Source organism: Bombus impatiens, unplaced genomic scaffold (genome assembly GCF_000188095.3).
Source record: "Bombus impatiens unplaced genomic scaffold, BIMP_2.2 scf_0036, whole genome shotgun sequence".
Lineage (NCBI taxonomy): Eukaryota > Metazoa > Arthropoda > Insecta > Hymenoptera > Apidae > Bombus > Bombus impatiens.
The window spans coordinates 1,170,653-1,190,306 of record NT_176455.1 but is presented as its reverse complement, the minus strand read 5'-3'; the positions used below and the strand labels follow the sequence as shown (position 1 = coordinate 1,190,306).

At 36.7% G+C, this 19,654-nt stretch overlaps 1 protein-coding gene across 11 annotated transcripts in view; it reads left to right on the top strand.

Moving 5' to 3' along the window:
- LOC100744875 overlaps positions 1-19,654 on the top strand; it is a 183,714-nt gene that overhangs the window by 153,198 nt on the left and 10,862 nt on the right. For 4 of the 11 annotated variants that reach the window (XM_033322397.1, XM_033322395.1, XM_033322408.1 and 1 more), the window contains 3 exons: positions 11,681-11,818; positions 12,613-12,691; positions 17,891-17,994. In XM_033322397.1, the coding sequence (XP_033178288.1) occupies positions 11,681-11,818; positions 12,613-12,691; positions 17,891-17,994 (321 nt within the window). Of the gene's footprint in view, positions 1-7,583; positions 8,166-8,727; positions 10,329-11,680; positions 11,819-12,612; positions 12,692-17,890; positions 17,995-19,654 lie in introns of those variants that run through there. The other 7 variants (XR_001102527.3, XM_012389514.3, XM_024369720.2 and 4 more) reach the window with 6 other exon arrangements.

The window sequence follows — 19,654 nt, the reverse complement described above, 5'->3', positions numbered from 1 at the left end:
ATTATTTTTATAATATTTTATTAACTTGCAATTGCGAAATAAGGTTGAGAATGAGATTTTCGAATATATGCGAAGTGTGCAACCGCGTTATGGCAGAAAATGGCTGTCGTCAGACAAGAGTACATAGTTCCTTTTCCTTCTTGGGAAACACGATGAACGCTATCTCAACTCGAATGGTCGACTTGCTCTCGATGGTATTCGAGAACGGTAGTGAACGGACGCACGTGCGTCCTTGCGAGGTAAACTTCTATGCATGGAAGGTTGCATAACCATAAGTCGATTCGTTCATGGACATTTTCCCACCAGTTTTAGGTATTTTCTTTCGCTTTTCTTCACATTTCTCTTGACATCCCAAAGACATTGCCTTTTCTCTTTCGACTATCTCATATATAGAATTTTCGAAAAACGTATTAAACGTTGCTTCCTTGGAGAAAAACATTTTAACTTGATCAAGATTAATTCAACATACATATATGTATATGTATATATTTATTTTCCTTTAATTGAACACTTTAATTAAATAATAGCAACGAAGCTTAAATATTAAAGGTATGATATTTTGTAAGACCAGAGAAAGATCATTATTTTTTAATATTTTTCCGAGGAAAATAATGCATACATACATAGTATGTGGTCATTGAGCGTTAAGTTTAACTGTTCGTAAGCATGTTATTTACTATAACGTTAAGCTTAACGCCCACTGGTCTGGTCGTTCGTGTTAGTAACGCGTTGTGCAGCAGCGTTAGTAAATGGTTAAGGTTAAGCGCGTACGTTATATTTCTTAGAATCAAAATTAAAAATGATTACGTATCTTTTCCTGGCTTTAATGCCCGCCCAGCAGCGATTGAGTCACTGTTTATTTTATGTTATAATAATGAAGCGAAGGGCTGACTATAATTTGACAGCAAAATCCACTTAAACAATAAATTCGTTATCAAAATCATGTACATATATTGTTTGATGGAATAATAACACTTAAATGTAACTTAGAAAGTAATAAACGTGAAACAACTACATGAGTCAGAATTGATCCAGCCTTCGCCGAGGGTTGATATTTTAGCTTCATCTCTATCATATGATCTCACGGCAGTTTGCCTTCTTCTCGTTATTATGATTCACCAAACGACGAGTTAAAAATTATTATCATGAAAAGTTATTATCATGAAAAATTAGAGGGACGTTACTTACAATAGCACGTCTCGACAATATTCATCGTAGGTGTGAGTCTTGTATCCTCGTAATCTTATATTTTTATGGACACAAAGAAATAGTAAAACAGATAGATTTATAAATATTACGACTTATATAAATTGTTCAAGTTGCCAAAATCGTATTTGGTTGTTAATTTCGCATTGTAATGTAATAATTAGGTTGCAAATATTTACGCGTATTTTTATTAACAGGAAGAAATGGAATATATCAAAGAATACTAATTGAAATACTAAAGAAATAAAATATTAAAAATTTCCAATTAGAACGGTAAGGTAATAGAGGCTACATAGAGATTTGTTTTTTATTATAAATCTTCTAAATATTATAAATTATATATGTACGTTGTATAACGGATACCTGACTTGTAACATTTTGTACATTTTTAGGTATTATGCGTATTCACAGTCTAGTGGTATCTTGATGTTCATCGTGTTGCTATGTTTTTGTAACACGTCGTTCGAATTCATTAAGTATGCGTCTTGAGTCAGTTGGAAGAGCTTGACGAGCGGAAGGAGGCGTTCGTCTGGTGTCAAAGAACCGTAGTTTCACGCGGCAAAGGAAGTAGATTGCAGTTTATCGTAGACGGTGTTCCGATAAGGGAGAACGCCTCAAAAGGATCCATTGTTAACGTTTTCATCTGTCCAAGGCCGTTCTACGTTTTAATTGCCCTAATTTTCGCGTATCGTGCGCTTTATTAGAGAATTTTTTTTTATTTTACTTTATCTCAGCCCACTAGTCCGGTATTCCTTTTCTTAGCGATTTGTTCGTTTCTATAGATTCAATGAATTATGCGTTCTATTTGGGAATTTCATAATAACCGAGAAATGATCCGCTGAAAACAGGGTTCTACTTCACTTTATCGAAATCCGCGCTAAAATAATGGAATCTATCAGCGGTGCAAATATCCTACAACACACATCACTGAGTGTATTTAATTTTGATAGAATATTGGATTTTTGAATAAGCAACTTGAATTTATAAACACGATTCATTCACTCCACAAGAAACTACGTATTGTTCGTAGAAAATCATTAGTTTCTCGTTAACTTAACGTGTAAAATAAATATAATACCATACATAAATACAATATAAAATCAAATAGGTGCACGTATACGATATATGAACAATATATGTAAATATTGAAAGGATTAGTTCAATTTTCAACATCGATAACAACTTTTGTCTTAATCTGTCCGTAGCGAGGATCCAAGAATTATCGTAAAAAATTGTTATTTCCTCACCCGATGTTTCCCTATTAGTACTTTCCTTAACGATTCATTAATTTCACGGTCGATGGCTTGCTGGTGGCACGCGGTTCGTTACGGAACAACGCTATATTAACAATGCCAGAGTACAGTAACTTCAGAGAAAATGGATTGTAATTTATCGACGAGATATAACGAGCACGACGCGATAAAAGAGGACAGATGCTTTAATTACTCTTTGTCAGGGTCAGGAGAGTTTCCAGGCTTCCTTTCCTTTGATATCGTATTTTTCGTCGAAATCGGTATTCGTATTCCTTTTGCGAGATTAACAAAGAGGACACGTGGTCGTTCGATTCCTAACCCGGCACATCGAACTAAACGTGGCTTATAAAAGGCCCCGTTAGCCGCAAATCGTTTTTTCAGGATTTCTGCTTCGGTGACAGCGCGTCGACGCTTGTGGAGAGATAAAACAGTGGCTTGGATGCCCGTTTATTACTCTGTCTTTTGTATCCTTTGCCCTCGTTGCCCTTTCTCCTGGTTTCCCGCGCCTGGATCCCCAGGAACAATGTTCCTGGTTCACACATTCGCATCCGATTTTCGCTTGCCACAATCTTGTACATTCACGAAGATTTTTCATACAGTACTTGTCTCTATACTATTGTACTTTGCATAAATTTTTATACTTCTATACTTCTGTATTTATACTTGTATAATTTGTAAAACAAAATTCTAATTAATAATAGCAAAATAAATAATAATAGTAATAATAAAACGATAAATCTTGTTATAAATTAGAATTAGAAATATAAAAAAATACATATTACATTATATTACATTATTCGTAAGTATTAGGCATTCAATTTTTTTGATTATCGGCAATCCTCGTCGGTTTTTATTAATTTCAGGTTGCTTATGAATAACCATTATCGATGACGGAAATTTCATTTTGGTCATCGAATGTTCATTTGGTATCGAAGGGAAGTGGGATCGAGCGGCGCGGAAAATCACGACTTGGCCATAAAATGATTTTTCTCCTGTCTTTTCTGTTATTCCCTTCAGCACGTTCCAAAGGGTGATTAATCCAGCTCCATCGAACAAGAAAACGCGAAGCAATTTTCCGTAATGTAATCCACTTTCGTTGCTTGGAGCTCTTAATGGTGGCGAAAAAGTTGCTTCGACAGGGAAGTAGTAAAAGTTCTAATTTCATTCGACTGCCGAGGAAAGTAATATCCTCGGATTGAAGCCCATCCGATGGAATCGGCGTCTCGATGCGGCAAAGCCACTTCTCTCTATCGAGAAGGAAAAGAAAAAAAAAGAGATCTCTTGTTAACATTGTTACCGCGGCACGGGTTGCTCTGCTACGTTTTCTAGTTAAATGAGACTCGAAATAGGCTTCTATAATATCGAGAGAATTCGAAAGGCAATATAAATGGCGAACGTGTATCTCGTTAGATGATAGAGCCTCTTCGTTTTTTAACGTCGTTGGAAATCTGAGCGTGGAATTACGACGATACGATCTTTCGTAGTAACAATCGTGAGACAGTAATCACGAAGAAGAAAGGGGAAACGGAAGCGTTATTAGTGGCCATTAGCACAATAGACGTTAAAACGAGAGGAAGTTACTGATATGTATCCTCTTCATCTCTCTATTGTTTCTTCTACCCCTTCTACTATTCTATATCCAGATACATATTTTCTCGATGAAGAAATTGATGTACTCTCTCTTGTGAACCACGATAATTGCCACTCGGAAAAATTAGGTATTCGAAAGAAATATCGATAGTTTCTCTTTCTTCGATAGTCTCAAGCTCTGAAGCCGATAGTAATTGCCATTTGAAGGAATTGCCGGCAGATAATATTCTTTGCTTTTCTTTTTTAAATATTCGAAGCTCTGAAGTCGATAATCGCGGCTCGCAGAAATTAATCAAACATAATATCGCGTGTTTTGTTTTTTTTCTTTTTTGCTTTTTTTAATATTTCAAATTCTAGAGTCGATAATTTACCGTTTGAAGGATTCAATGAAAGATTATTTTGCTTGCTCTCGTCTTTATCATATTTGAAGTTCGAAAGTGGAGGATTTCGTCGTTTGAAGGAATCATTGAGAGATAATATTGCTTGTTGTAGAGTTTGTAATATCTTAAGTTGCAAAGTCGATAATTGCTGCCGTTTGATTTCTCCAGTTTCTTAGAGCGTCGACGGGATCTTGGACAAATCAATCCTCCCCTGACAATTTACTTACCTCTGGCTTTAATTATCCCATTATCATCTCGACGAACCGTAATTACCTCGTTAACTTCTAACGAACTCCAATCTGTATCGCAAGAGAGCGATTTTATTCCTCTCGATCGATCCGAGTACGTCCAAGCTGCTCGTGTTTCTGCAGTCCAGTTGGTTGCAAAACATACAGTCTCTTACATAAGCCTACGTACATTCTTCAATTCTGAAATAATTATAACAACGATGATTAGATTGTGTTGAGAAATCGTATCAAATTTTATGTTGATTGAACTTATATTTAAATTTACTTATATATGTACGACTTACATATTCAAATAAGTTACACAATTCATTAAAAAAGCAGACTTATTATTACATTAATATCTTTAGAACCCAAATATGGAATTTTATTAAATTTACATTGTATAGGAAAATGATATACGTAAAGAAGTACATGTATAAAAAACGAAAACATGTATAAAAAATACAAATTTATATTCCGCTGCACAGGTATCAAAAACGACCTACAATTTACGATTTTTCCGGCATCTACTATGTCCTTTTCTATAAATCAAATACGTAAAATTCAATAAGCGTACACAGACCTGTGTGTCCGACTGCACATTCTTTTACGCTGTGTGCTTATCAACATTTCAAAATTAACAATTCGACCATCTGCCAGCCTCCAATCGTCCGTCTGTCGAGTTTATCTAATCATCGACGTGCTTATAATATCATTTCCGTCAGTTCTGTTTAATTTGCACTTACCTCGGCTCGTTCCTACAACGATTTTCATATCCATCGATTTTTCTTTTTACGTATTATTTTATTGGTTTTAGCATCTACGTCTTTTTTCTCTCGTGACACCGTTTACTTTTCGATAAGGGTCGACCAGTCGATTTTCGCTGCGCATATATCTGCAAGGAATTTCTATTTGGCGTTCAAATCACAAGTTTCGTCGACAACAATGGTCATTCTATCGAACCCAGCCGATTGATCTCAAAGAGAATATTCGGATGAGATCGATGCTCAGATCGATCTCTATTCTTCATTGCAATGGTGAGATGCGTCTTCTTCGTGAAGCTTGCAAAACCACTTATTTCACTTTCATCTTCTAGCCTAATTGTATTCGTCGACAAACCATCCATTTGTCCGATTTCCAGGTTTCCTCGAAGTTTACGGGCAAAGTTCGCTAGCCAGTTGCTTCGTTCAGTACACAAATGCTTTTGTTCGTTTCCAGTCGCATATCGGTGAATGAAGCGCGTGTTTCATACATTACTGTCATTACTACTTAATGACAAAGTCCGCAATCAGTTAGTTGCCGACCCAATACAAGAGCCGCAATATGTAACTGCTCAAGATGCGGTCGCAGAAAGGTCTAGAAATTGCCCAGTCATGTTCGTATGTTACTGGAGACGAGTAAAAGCAGGAAGCGTTAAAACTTATCCGAGATTGAGAATTTGCAGAGATTCGGTATCAGTATTAATTTTAATTCTAAGAGTATCGGAATAACAGCTTCACGAATTGTTTATAGATTGTCGATAATTTGAGTAAGATACTCAGAATGCCCGAAACTTTTGGGAGTTAGAAATTTTCTATATATATATAATATATACATTTAGTTTGTATATAAATATTCTATAATATTTATTTATTTATTCCATAATATATTTCATAATAATCGAAGCAATAGATGCAGGAACGCTTGTAGATTTAAATTGTTTATACACCGAGTGCGGATCGTAAAACTTCTCAAAATTAAAATATTTTACAGATTTTCCAGGAAGATTGATTCTAGGGCTATCAAAGTTTGACACGTTTATGCTATAGCTATGACGCATAATAATTGAAGCAATTATTGCAACAGATGCAAAAATATTTGTGCATTGTCAATAATTTGTGAGACACTCGGGAAGCTTGAAACTTGTGAAAACTAGGAAATTCCGAGAGATTTATTTTCTGTACTAATTCCATGGCTGACGAAGCTTAATCAGATATCTGTTTCCATGATGAAAGTTACAGTAACGAATGCAGGAATATTTCCGGATTATCAATAATTTCTAAACTAAGTACAGATCTCGAAACTTTCCCAATTGAAACAAATTTGTAAAGATTCGTCATCGGCATTAATCCCAAAGCTATCTAACGTTAACAGAACATCTATCTCTATGGTAGAAGTTGAAAAGTAATTCGTCAGTCATTTGTTAGTTTCCCGTGACTAATCGCAAAAGTGTAATAGAAGGTTTAAAAGTATTCAGCGTCTTCGTACAGCCAGTTTAGAAATTCGTTTCCAACGCTTCTCTATATTTCGTAAAATTCTAATTCATATTCTAAAGCAGTTACAAACATCCACTCAAATTGTGCACAGAAGTTTGCGAACGGCTTTAGAAAATACTTGTAGTCCGATTTAATCTTCTCCGATGCTTCAGTAAATCTGAAATCAATTATCAAAATCACTTTGCATATCCCTCGGTCAAGAATTCCAAACAATTTCAAGAAACACTCGTGCCATAAATTCGCTGCCTTCCGATGCTTCTCTAATCGAATCCTAAATCCAACCAATAAATATCGCGCGTATTCTCTCGCCAGAAAACAGTTCCAGAGGCAATCAATCTATTCGATAGAAACATTAAGATCGCGTTATATCGATTAGAAGTAAATCAGAAGATCGGTGACGTTGGACAATCAAATCTCCGTTTATCCACTTCCTCGATACTTGCTCTAACCATTTCGATTTACTCTTTTGGCCACTCTCGATGCAATGCCCTCGATCTTGGCGATCCAATGGCCAGCTACGGACGCCGGCAATAAGTTTGATTGGGCTAACAAATTGTCACGCTCGTCTCGAGGAGGAAGAGTCGACGTTCAGTCCACTTCTTCGTAATGGGTAATTGTGGTTGGCGCACTGGAATCGACCGGGTGCGTGTCCTAAGTAAATAATAAAATCGTTTCGCTACGGGCATACGTCAGTCTGTCGTGTGACACGCATTCGTTCGGACTCGCTCGTGTTGGTCGCAACGAGCGTCTGTCGATTTGAAATTCGTCCGCGATAGCGTTCAAACTTTTCTCATTTTCTTCCTCGTTCGTTCGGATAGAGTTATCAAAGTCAGAAGAATATTTCAGTCAGACTAACTATTATGTACATGTCATTTGTCGTGTGAACGCGTGAAATTCGATTACAAGAAGCAAAAGTTGAACCATCTACATCTGCAAAGAGATTATGTAACTCGTTATTAACACCGGCGTGATAAACTGTGAAATAAACGTATCGCGTACTTACGTTGCAAGCTCAACATCGCAGATCATGGTTATCTACGAGGACGTAATTTCTATTCGTCAAAATGAAAGTCCGCGAGGCTAACGTCGATATTCTCAGCTGCAACTGACGTAATTCTGTGGCGGGTGTATATTACTTTATTTCTACGAGTTAATTTGTTTCTTTCGTCAGTTGTTACACGATAGAAGATCAAACAACCCTACGAGAGGATCGTTCCAATTGTTTCATCGTTTTTCATTGTTTTAATAACACTGGTTCATACTATACAAGTTTGATTATTTCGTGCATAGTTCAAGATCGTGCTTCAAGGTATTAAAATTCGGCTAACTCGGATAACTCTTATCTTATCATGTTCCTAGAAATTACGGTTGTTCGTTTGACGTGGAATATGAATTTTCCCGGTGTAGCCGCGTTTTGTGAGTAATCTAACCGTTTAACAAGCCCAGGGACTTGTTCCAGATGGAACTAGAGAACGGTAGAATTGAGTAGGATTTCGATTTAAAATGCGGTCCACGTTATTGCTCTTACGACTGCATTCGTTTCTTCTACTCTTCTTATTTCTTTCTCCTTTTTTTTTCTTTTTCTTTTCTTGTCTTCTCGGGAGAGTATTGATTTTTACTTTTTGTTTGTTCGCGCGAGTGACGGCGATTCCACGTATCGATGTTTTTAATGTCGTCATAAAGAGAGCTATTAACCTTGATGAGAAACGAAGTATATTTATAGGCTGTAATCCAAATGGACGCTTATTTCTCGCCGCAACAAATATATTTCGCGATACCTGACATTTGTCGTAAATTTTTCTTTCGACACTTTCAGTCGTTCGTAGGAAATGTTCATCGTGTTTGCCCGACCAAAGAAAGAACAGTCTGTGTTTTATCTACCGGAATATCGTCAGCGTTTGAGGTTACTGTGAGAATGTGACATTTCAGCTTACTTAAACCAAAGAAGAAAGGAGTCTTTTCCTGCCAAAGAAAATCAAACGTAACATGAGTCTCTATCGAAGGATATATTTAGTCAAACATTGTGCATATTCAACGAAATTGTCAACGAGGATAGTCACGAGTTATGAAGAAACCGAATGTGATATCATACGTAATACACTGTGCGTGATCGCACAGGTTAAGTTGGCTGAGATCGAGAAAAACCAAATGAAACTTTCCGAACATTAAAAGAAATCAGCCGCAAACATCGAAGGATCCTCCAGATGAAATTTCGCAAATTATCCGCGTCCAGTCCCAAAATGGAATTGCTCTCGAGGCGATCGTCGAGCGACAGGATGTCGACCTTGAAGCGGTCGAGATCCTTTCGTGCATCGATAAAGCTCATGTCGAAGCTGCGAAACCACGCGAGTCTTCGTTTAAACTCTGGTTTCGATCTTTCCCCGGTACCACTGCGAGACACGAAGAAACGCCGAAATCAAACGTCCCTCGTAGAAGAGACCACGTGGCCAACCAAAAGCCCCGAAATTCCTCCAAACGATTCGTCGAAAGACTCGTCGAAAGACTCTGACAAGTCCCTCAACAGTCTCTCGACGTCTCCCAGCTTGGGACATTCGATTTCCTCGAGTGAGCTGGAGTCTCGTAAAATCACCAGGGACCTGAAGAGCAAGTTGTGCCTTACGGACAGAATAATGGGCAAGAGTCGCAAGGAGCAGGAGAAATCATCGAAGAGGAACAACGACGCCTCGTCCCCGAGAGTAACTCATATATTTCGTTGGAAGAGCAACGAGGAGACTTCGTCCATGTCGAACGGAGAGAAAGAGAAGAGAAACCTTCTCTGTGGTAGCCAGTTGTCCTATGAGAATCCTACTTTCCGGCTGGACAGTTCCTTGGACTCGTCCTTTTCCAGTTTCGTGTTCGAACCTGAGCATTCTGATCACGTCGAAACGAAGGAAGAACGCCCCGTCGAGAAGTCGTATCAGGATACTGGGTTAACGATAGTCGTAGATCCCGCCAGACCAACGGAAGATGAAACGAGGAAATCCGCCGAGGACAGAACCGTGTTCGACATGGAGGCGAATTTCGAGTGCAATAAGAACAATCGTCCCGTGTTCACTGTAACGAAAGCTAGGAGCTTGTCGGTGAACGACGTGATTTTACAAGACGAAGAGGCGGCGAGGAGTAGTTTGGCGTTGAACACGGTAGATGGGACGACGTTGTTCGACTGGCAAGCGGATGACCGCGGGATCGAGGCGACGGAAAAAGGGCGGAAGGATGGCGAGAAAGTTCGAAAGACTTCGGTTTGCTCATCCAAGTCCTGCAGGATCAGGACGGTGGATAATATCGCGAATTTTTGGACCAATGCTCGCGGTGGAAGCTTTCGTAGCAAGGTGACGGTGGGCAGGAAGAAGTCGATGAAAGACTCGAGGGATGCCGAGTCCATGGATAGGATTCTTGTCACGACCACTTCTGGATCAAGTATGGGCTATCAGCTTTTTTGAGAATTTGTCGAATTTCTTCCGCTAAATTGGCTCATATTTTAGAGAGCATTTAGAAGAGAATTCTTTTCTACCATACGAAGTTTTAATATAATATTTTACATTAACGATTATTATATATTACTGTAATTAATGTAGATAGTCAGATTAATATATGATACTTGATATCGTATACTCGAGACACGTGTCTCCTTCGAATTCTTTAAATAAACTGGATCAATCCTTTCGGTCTGATCATATGTTATGAGAAACAGGGAATAAATAGGAATATTTTAGCGGAGAGTTATAATCAATGCGATATTACGATTAATATAGACAGTCGGATTGCATAATTTCACATATACATTCAGTGAATAAACCTTCTTCGAATTCTTTAGGCAAATTGAATTATTTAGCTGAAGTGTCTGTTGATAAATCACAATGCCTACACAGGACACTCTACGATAGCAGGATAGCAATTATTGAGAGCAGGAATGGACTAAGCCACACTTTCTCTGAATTTCTGCCAATCTATGATTCGCATGAATTTATTCCAAAGAAGCGGAGAAATTCATTTTTCTAAATAAAACCAACTAACGTACCAAAGCGAATCGTTGCACACCTATCTATTTTTAACAGCGAATTACTTTATTTTGTGAATATTGCTGTTAGTCCACTTTTACTCTCAATATAAGATACGTTGCTGCAATATCGTATTTATTAGGTCGATAAATATATTACGAAACAAGAGTAATTTTATCGATTTTCCACGTATATAGTGAAGCCAAGGGGAAGAGATTTCCTTGCAGACCGCTTATTGCAATTTATTTTTCTTTTCTAATTGCTACATTTGACACTGCAGGCGAGAGAGAGGAGAAGAGAGCGAGGACGCGCGAATTCTTCAAAGGAATTTTAATTAGACGAAAATTACGCAATACGTAATAAGAAAGAATGAAATATTCTAGTTTTCGCGAAGAACACTCTTCTCCTCTGTGTTTATCTTTGTACAAGAATGTTGAATTAACTATATGTATATACTGCGTTAACACGAATAGAAACGAAATTCTGCTCTCCTACGGATTATGCGACGGTTGGTCTGCACAATCGAGTTACAGTCGTCAGGATTTTGTTATCCATTGGGTTAGCAGCTAAGTGATCGCGGATTTTGTCATTACATGGTAATGACACTTAGTTGTCAACCCAATAGTTACACGAATGAAAATCCTTTTTTGCGTCCGTCGTCGTCCAGCCGTGTGCTTATTTATTTATCTCTGCACGCGGAAAGACTTTCCTTGCAATTTTTTCCTCTGGCGGATTGTCTTTATCCAGTTGCTTTGATTTGTGTTCACGCAGAGCTGTACTCTTTGCAAGGGATGGAGTTCCTGGAAGGTTTCGGCAAGAAAAAACAACAGCCAAATCAACAATCGAACAATATTTCGTCGGTGCACATCAATCCCCTAACGGCACAGTCTCTCAACATACACCTGCATGGTATCTTTGATTTTTTTTCTTCTTTATTTGCCATTCATTTCTTTAAGAAGTTCCTATTTTTTTAAACATTTACAGCGATGAAGAAAAGTACTAGCATAAGTTAACTTGGAAGATTCTATAGTAATTAAAGTCATATGTATTCCGTTTCTAATTAATTTTGTAATGTAATTTTGAAAGCTGAATTTTCAAAGACTGAGAGCTAATATTATGATTTCGCTTGTCTTCAGAAGCAATTGTACGTAGATCTTTTATTTTTGAAGAACTGAAATTGTAAAAATTTTCTATGTCAACTTTGGTATTATTTTGACATTACACTTTTCGTCCTGTGTGTGTTTCTAAACAATTCCAGTGTCGATTTTACAAGAGAAATCTCACGTTTCGTTGAGAACAATTATTATTAATTTTTACTACACGTCTGTTTAACGTCTAATGAATTATGATGTACTTAAACTTCAACCTCCAAAGCGATATTTGATAAACAAATTAGATAAAGAATCGTACGTTTCATAGATTTATACGGAACTGTACATGTCCATACTTTTGTTCATCACTGTACAATTTCTTTTTTTGGTCAATTTTTATTCATTTATTTCTTAGAGTTCTCATCTATAGTATTTTCTTCGTTATTTTAATACATTTGATGTTTCTTACTTCGAAATGAATTAATAAGATATAACGAGCGTTTACCGGTTCGTTAAGGAACAATGAAAATTTCCAACGTTCTTTCCACGAGGAAAATTACTGTTTCCCTATGAACGGTGGTTTCAATTTATTCCTCGTTTTGATTTTTCCAGCCCTCTTCGCAGCCGTGGAACATGGCCATCTCGACAAAGCCAGAACGATTTTGGAGTCGACAGACGTGGATGTGAACAGGTGAGTTTCCGAATATTTTTCCGGCTTTTGATAGAATTTCATTTCGCCTCGAGTTGGAACATTTTCACGGTTCGTTTGGAAACGTTTTAATAATACATGCTTCACGTGCAATGAAGAATATACATTTCGAATGAAATTCTCACGCACAAGCGGAAAAACAAAAATGTAACACTTCGCAAATGGGAAAAATGTTGGCGATATAACGCGCTGGTTCGATGACTGAGGCAAAGAACCGGCCAACGATGGCACTCCACGTGATTCTGATGTAGGTTAATTGCAACTGTTAATTAATTTCGCCGGCAGCCCCAGAAAACAAGCCAATTAACATAGGATTGGACGATGGATCCTCTGAAACAAGCACCCGATTCCTATTCCCAAAGTTTATCGATTTTTTAAAGCCATTGTAGTTACCTGATAATTATTCTCTTTTGTAATTATTTATATCGTCTTAATCGTGGTTGACCATGTGGACAATTAATTAGAAACCTTTATAATCGTTATTTGACCTGTGAATTATCTATGAAAATTAGTACTGTTGTGAGCATAATTGAGGAAAATGAGTTATATTACGACGAGTGTTCTAATTTAAACATTTTACATATTTTTGCATATTACGCCTGCGTTTCTCAATTTTTAAATTTTCCGTAAACGAATAGAAACTAGCGTTGTTAAAAGCTGATAAAGACGAATCAGTTTCAAGTAGGTCGGTCTTAGTCCTTGCAAATGTAGATACAGAGTGTAATCTATTTTTAACCAAAATGAAATAATATGTAAAAATGTATGTGAAAATATTTTTATGAATATGTTTTTGTAAACGTAACTAAAAAAAATAGAATATAGGGAGAGATTTATTTCGTACTTCAAATATTTTGTTGATTTTCGTAGACCTACTATTATGCTCATTTTTAGATTTTCCATAAATGAAAAAGAAATTCGCCTATTAATTATATCTACTAGCAAAAGTGATGACTTTAATTTGCCTTCTCTAGTGGTACACGATAAATTTTGAAGTAACACGTCCTATTAGATTTTCAGTTAAAATTGAAGACTATTATTTCGATGTAACTATAGATATTTTATTTTTCACAAATCATATCGCCAGAAGAGTAACAAGGAAATTTTCATTGATTTTCACATGGCTGATCCGTTCGATTATTCGTGGAAATTATGGAACGAGAGAAATTCAGCGGAAAAATATTCAGGTCTGTTTCCCGAGACCTAACTTCTTTTCCTATCCTCGATAACAATTTACGATACAGGAAATGGATGGTCGATTCCATGTGGAAAAACGTATCCTGCCGGGAGCGAAAGATATCGTTCTCCTCGGATCGCAGTTAAGAATTTACGAGGAAAATTCGAGCTGCCCTATTTATGCTCTTTTTTTTCGAAAAACAAAAACCTCTCTTTAATTCTCGCTGCTGTAGCGTGGCGAAAGCTCGATTCGTTCAAGATAAAAAGCGCGCGTTCCTGGCCCAAATGTTACTTTCTCGTGATAGCAATTTTTCGATCAATTCGATCGAAACATCTTCTGTTGAAATTATTTTTTATATTATAAATTTATTATACTTACAAAGTATATTAATATTAGCTTCTCCTTTTAATTTATTTATTTAGAGCTTCGTCCATCTCTCAGGATTATTAGCGCCTTATATTATGCAATATGAATATAAATATATATATATATATTTATATTTTTTAAATTAGTTGGAAGAGCTTTGTGTCTTTTTGAGAAACTGTAAGACACGTTTTAATACTTTCGTCCTGTTTAAGATCGGTTTATAGTTGCCTGGAATGTTACGTTGTTCCCTTTCGTTTTGAAATTTCAAGCACCCAATTAATAAGCGTTTTACAGTGATTCTTTTTTTTATCGCAAATGTTACACCTTCCTTCTTTTGCGATTAAGCAAAAGTGGGTGAGCTTGTTCGACCTATTCTCAGTCTTTTATGAATATCGATTGATGTTTGCTGTCCAACGAATTTGCAGGTCTATTTTTGGAAAATATCATCTCGGACTGAATGGACGTCTATCGTCGTGTTTTCGTTTTCCCATGTCGAGTTCCGCAGTGATTCGATTTTATTTTCGATGATCGCTTTCATGTCATTGTGATATATTAGTTGTGACGTCGAATTGAATGCAAAGTCGGATTTGATCTATCGCAACCGTGTTCTCAGTTTTGCAGTTTTACTTGCGAAAGTGTGCAACGTGTTACGTAACTTGGAAGAAAGGTAGAGGCTGCAGAGAAGGGAGAGAAAAGGAGGAATAAAAAGAATAATGGAATAAAAGCGTAGATTTTTCTGAATTTATTAATATTTATTTTTATTTATATTCCGTATTTGCGACTGATATCATACAGTGGCGGATAAGAGAGAATTTAAAATTGATACGCTACGAATTTTAGTAACTTTCGTGCTAACAATTTCATATTATCATATTTGTGACGATCACCTACTCTATGATATACATGCGTGTTCGCTGTTTTCATTAAATTTTATATCCATTTCGTAAGATTATAGTGTCTGTTTATGCTTCCTATTTTATAAACTTTCTTTTGTTTGCCAAATTATATGTTTCACGAATCAAGCATTTAATATCATCAAGTAAGGTACACACCTTTACCGCACCTATCAATTATCCTTTTACATTTCATCCATAAAATTCACCTGTATTATACCAAACTGACTTCATCTATATTTCTTTGTAATTCTTTTTTTTTATCCTCTCTCACAAACTACGTCAAGCAACAGTCTCTTATATTAAACCCACACGACGATGCTTTAACCAGACTGCGAATTTTTATGCATTTATAGGAAATTTGAAAGTGCAAAATTGCACTTTGCAAAATTGCGAGAATGTTCGTAATACACAACAAATGTGTAAAATATCCAAAGCACAGTGTTTGTTCGTAATGCTCGGTAGGTAAAACAATTTCCTATCGAAATTCAACATTTTTACTTATATTCGCAAAGATACGAGCGCGCATAAAAATCCGCGGTCTAACTATAACAAAGTATAATATATGACGAAGAAACTTGACTTTTTCCATCAAATTTTACTTTTTTACGTAAAATTCCCCTACCTGGCGAACCACTAGACACGACGAAGACAATGTGAACATCTACGAGCAGTTGCTACCATAAATCACGATTCCTCGTAAAATTCTATTCGACTGAAATTCATTGGCACATCGATACACGGTTTGTTAGCCTATCGGTGGATCTTGATATAAGCAGAACGGGACAAAGTCGAGGCACGAGACAGTAAATTCCAATTTGCTTGGTGCCTTGTAGTACGTTAGCTCGCGTTAATTAGCGTTCGATGCAACGTCCGTTTGTCTAGGGCCCAGACAAACCCTTCGTACGCATTTCGACACGTTACACGGTCCCTACATTGTAATCGTATCGATCCGTAACATAAGGCTCGTTAGATATGTTGCAATCCCCGACGATAATTAGATTTAGTCGAGTAAATGGACACCATAGACGCAGATATTCCACAGCGAGCATGCTGTGCGCGCTAATAACTATTCATCCGATATGTAATCTACTTATGTCGAAAGTTACTTGGATGCAACGTTCCGTTGTCATACGTAACGCGTGTTAATTGTTTTTCCGCCCTTTATTGCACAGCGTGTCGCAGAATTGGTATAATTGCAAATTGAAATTTCATCGTAGATTTTTATAGAATTTTCTGGAAATTTAATATAGTGATACTCTGAAGTACCGGAGTCAAACCCCTGTTATTCAAAGAACAATCCGGAGAGAACAAACTGGAGTTTGAAACTTCTTCCTTGACACGTACTTTCGCAAGAAAAATAGTCCGAACGAAAAAGGATGAAACTTTGGTGATCCCTCGAACGAACAGATCACTGTTCACATTTTTACCAAATTTAGTATTTTAAATTCTAATCAGTCGACATCGATTATACTTGAGTCATCTAAGCTTCAACATCTTATCGATATTGAACTTCGCGTCATTAGTCTTTGATATATTATTTGATAAAAGATCGTATTTCATTTTCACGTAAAAAAATAGATAGAATTACTTTCCTGACGAGTAGTAAAATTAATGTATGTGCCATTGTTGGCTTCAAGCCTACAAAGTTTCATCCAAATTTCATTCAAATCAGAGCTTTCACGTAAGAACCGATAATACAAAAATATTTTCGAATGTTACATTTTTTAACACCGGTAAATTGCTTCAAGTACCATACTTAGAAATCGTTCATTACGAAATTTGGCAAATTGCAGAGAAAATTACCTAGCTCGATTCGAATATCCTTCTGATCTCATCTTACCAACCTGTTTATCGATTAGCTGTTTGTGACGAGTATACTCGCTATGAGGAAATGACAATATTTTGTGTTATGACGAGTACACTCGTCGTGCTTAAAAGATACTTACAATTCGCTGTTTAAATTGCAACTCGATAATTGCAGTAAATTGTAGTGACGAAGTTAAAAAATAAAAGAATCGTTTCGTTACAACATAATTCTATATTACATAACAGCCATAGATACTCTATGTTTGACGAATATACTCGTCATTGCTCGCTTTTTGCGACATATTTCAGCTACACAATTTTCAAAGAGGTCGCGACAGCTAACTGGTTATAAAGTAATGTGAAAGATGAATCGATCGCGAAAATGATCGAACGCAACGAGTGGAATACGAAATGACAAACACGCATCGAACTTTCGATGCGTAATCGAATGATCGCGATCCGCGAGTCGACGTTCGCATTGCAATCGGTGTACACGCGTCGTAATCGTCGCTGAATGTCCATTCGCTGCCACGATAATCCGTTTATCCACTTCTTCTCTCTTTGTCCCAGTTTACTAATGGCAGTTCGCGAAAGCACGTTTATCCCGGAACGAAATTGATGCCGATTACCTCACGGAAATAGGCGTAACCGTTTATTTTCCGTTCGAACGCGGGCACATGGTATTCGCTGGAATTTTCCATGGATTTTGAGATTTATTTAATCTATGCGTACACACGACTACGATCACACGATGGAAATTCGTGTATTTTTCGTATTAGACTCTTTTTGCTACTTTCTTTTTTTTCATTCAAAGGAAATCTCATCGATGAATCGTTAGATATGATAAATTATGTTAACGTGATTTCTGCAATGATCTGGCGTTAAATGGCAATTAATATATTCTCAGGAGTAACGTCGGTGTGAATTGAATTCTTTCAGCGTGAACAGCGACGGCCTGTCACCCCTGGATGTTGCGGTGCTCAGCAACAATAGGCCGCTTGCAAAAATGCTGGTCGCGTTCGGCGCACAGGAGGGTAACCAGTGTAAGTACACAGGAATTCAATTGGAAATTTCGTTTGTTACGTTTATCCAGTTCTCGATCAGCGCGAAATTTCCTTTAACACCCTTTAACTCTCAGTCTTCAACACCGTTGTATTCTACGAAGTATGGTTTAACGATAACATTGCCATTGCTTAGTTTAGTTTAATTTCAAATTGTATATTTTTTCTTCTTTTTTTTTATTTGGATGAATTTTACGAGTAAATTTTTCTGGCTTGGTACTATGTCGTGTTTAATAAGTGTTTATCGTGTGTTTGATTCTAGTTGAATCTAGTGCTTAAATCTAAAGGGTAATGCCAAGGACTTGTCAAGAAATTGAGTAACTAGTGGGTTTTGATGGTTATTAACTCTTATGTTATATCTATTACTGAATTTGGATATTTCTTCTTTGAATGTGGGTGTCTTGAGGTCCCGATGTATTGTTTCGTTGGTAGCATATCAAGGTGCATCTATCAAGGATCTTAGAGTTTTCGATTGGAATCGTTGAAGAATTTCTATGTTGGAACTACTTGTTGTTCCCCATAGTTGGATTCCATGGGTCCAAACAGGTTTTAATATGGCCTCATATAGCATTATTTTACTTTACGTGCTTAAGTTGGAACGTCTGCCAACGAGCCAGTAGAATTTTTTTAATAAATTGTATATTTATCGTTATTTCCTTTGCTCGTCTAACTCTATGTAAATTCTTCTATCATCTGATCGATCGGTTTCTCAATTTTTGTTAATATAAGAATTTGCAAGAACGAAGATTTATTTATTTACGAAGTTTATTTTATTAAATTCTCGCGTCACTTGGCTACAAAAGTACGTAATATTTACTACGTGTTAATATCGTTCAAGCTTTATTTCATTTGGTTATTATTAGGCTATGAACATCTTTTACTTGAACGTTTTATCGTGAAATTGTATTACATGAAACTGTTTCAGGTTCCAGCAAAGGAGAATCGAAAAAGGGAATCTGTAATTCAGTAATAAATTTTATAATGCAATAATATAATTATCTCTTCTTGTAACGAAAGTTTTGCTCGGTTATGAGAAAGAGAGAGAAAGTTTTTGATCTTTAAAGGCCATCACACGCTGAAGTTTTTCTTTTAGGTTTTCCATCTGATATTTCTTATTAGTATCATCTAGTAATAGTGAAACACTTAATTCCACTTCTTAATTTTTAATCTAAAAAAGATGTAACGAGACGAACTCTCTGGCTCGTGATAGCCTTTAAGGGTTGGGAACTTCTCCTCTTATAGTTGATGATAGCTTCTCGCATGATAGCCTTTAAGGATTAAAAACTTCTGCTCTCATAACCGAGCGGTGCTCCTGTTATACGCGAGATAGGAATTATAAACTTCATAAGTAAAGGACTTAGAAATTTTCTTCGTCGATTCCTTCGTCCATGGGGGAAAGATCGGGGCAGAGGGTAAAAATGTGCAGAAAATGAGAAACTTCGCAAAGATTCTTCAAAAATTTACAGCGTTTGCGGAGTAGTTTGTTTTGTTCAATCAAATCGATGTTCTTTCACGAAAAACCTCGATGCAGACGGTGTGGAAAAGCAGGTAAATTGAAGACCTCTCGATAGGTGGCCTCTGTTTCGGAAAACAATTGCTAGCGAATTTCTCGTTTGTATGATCAGAGTAAAAAAAAAGTACA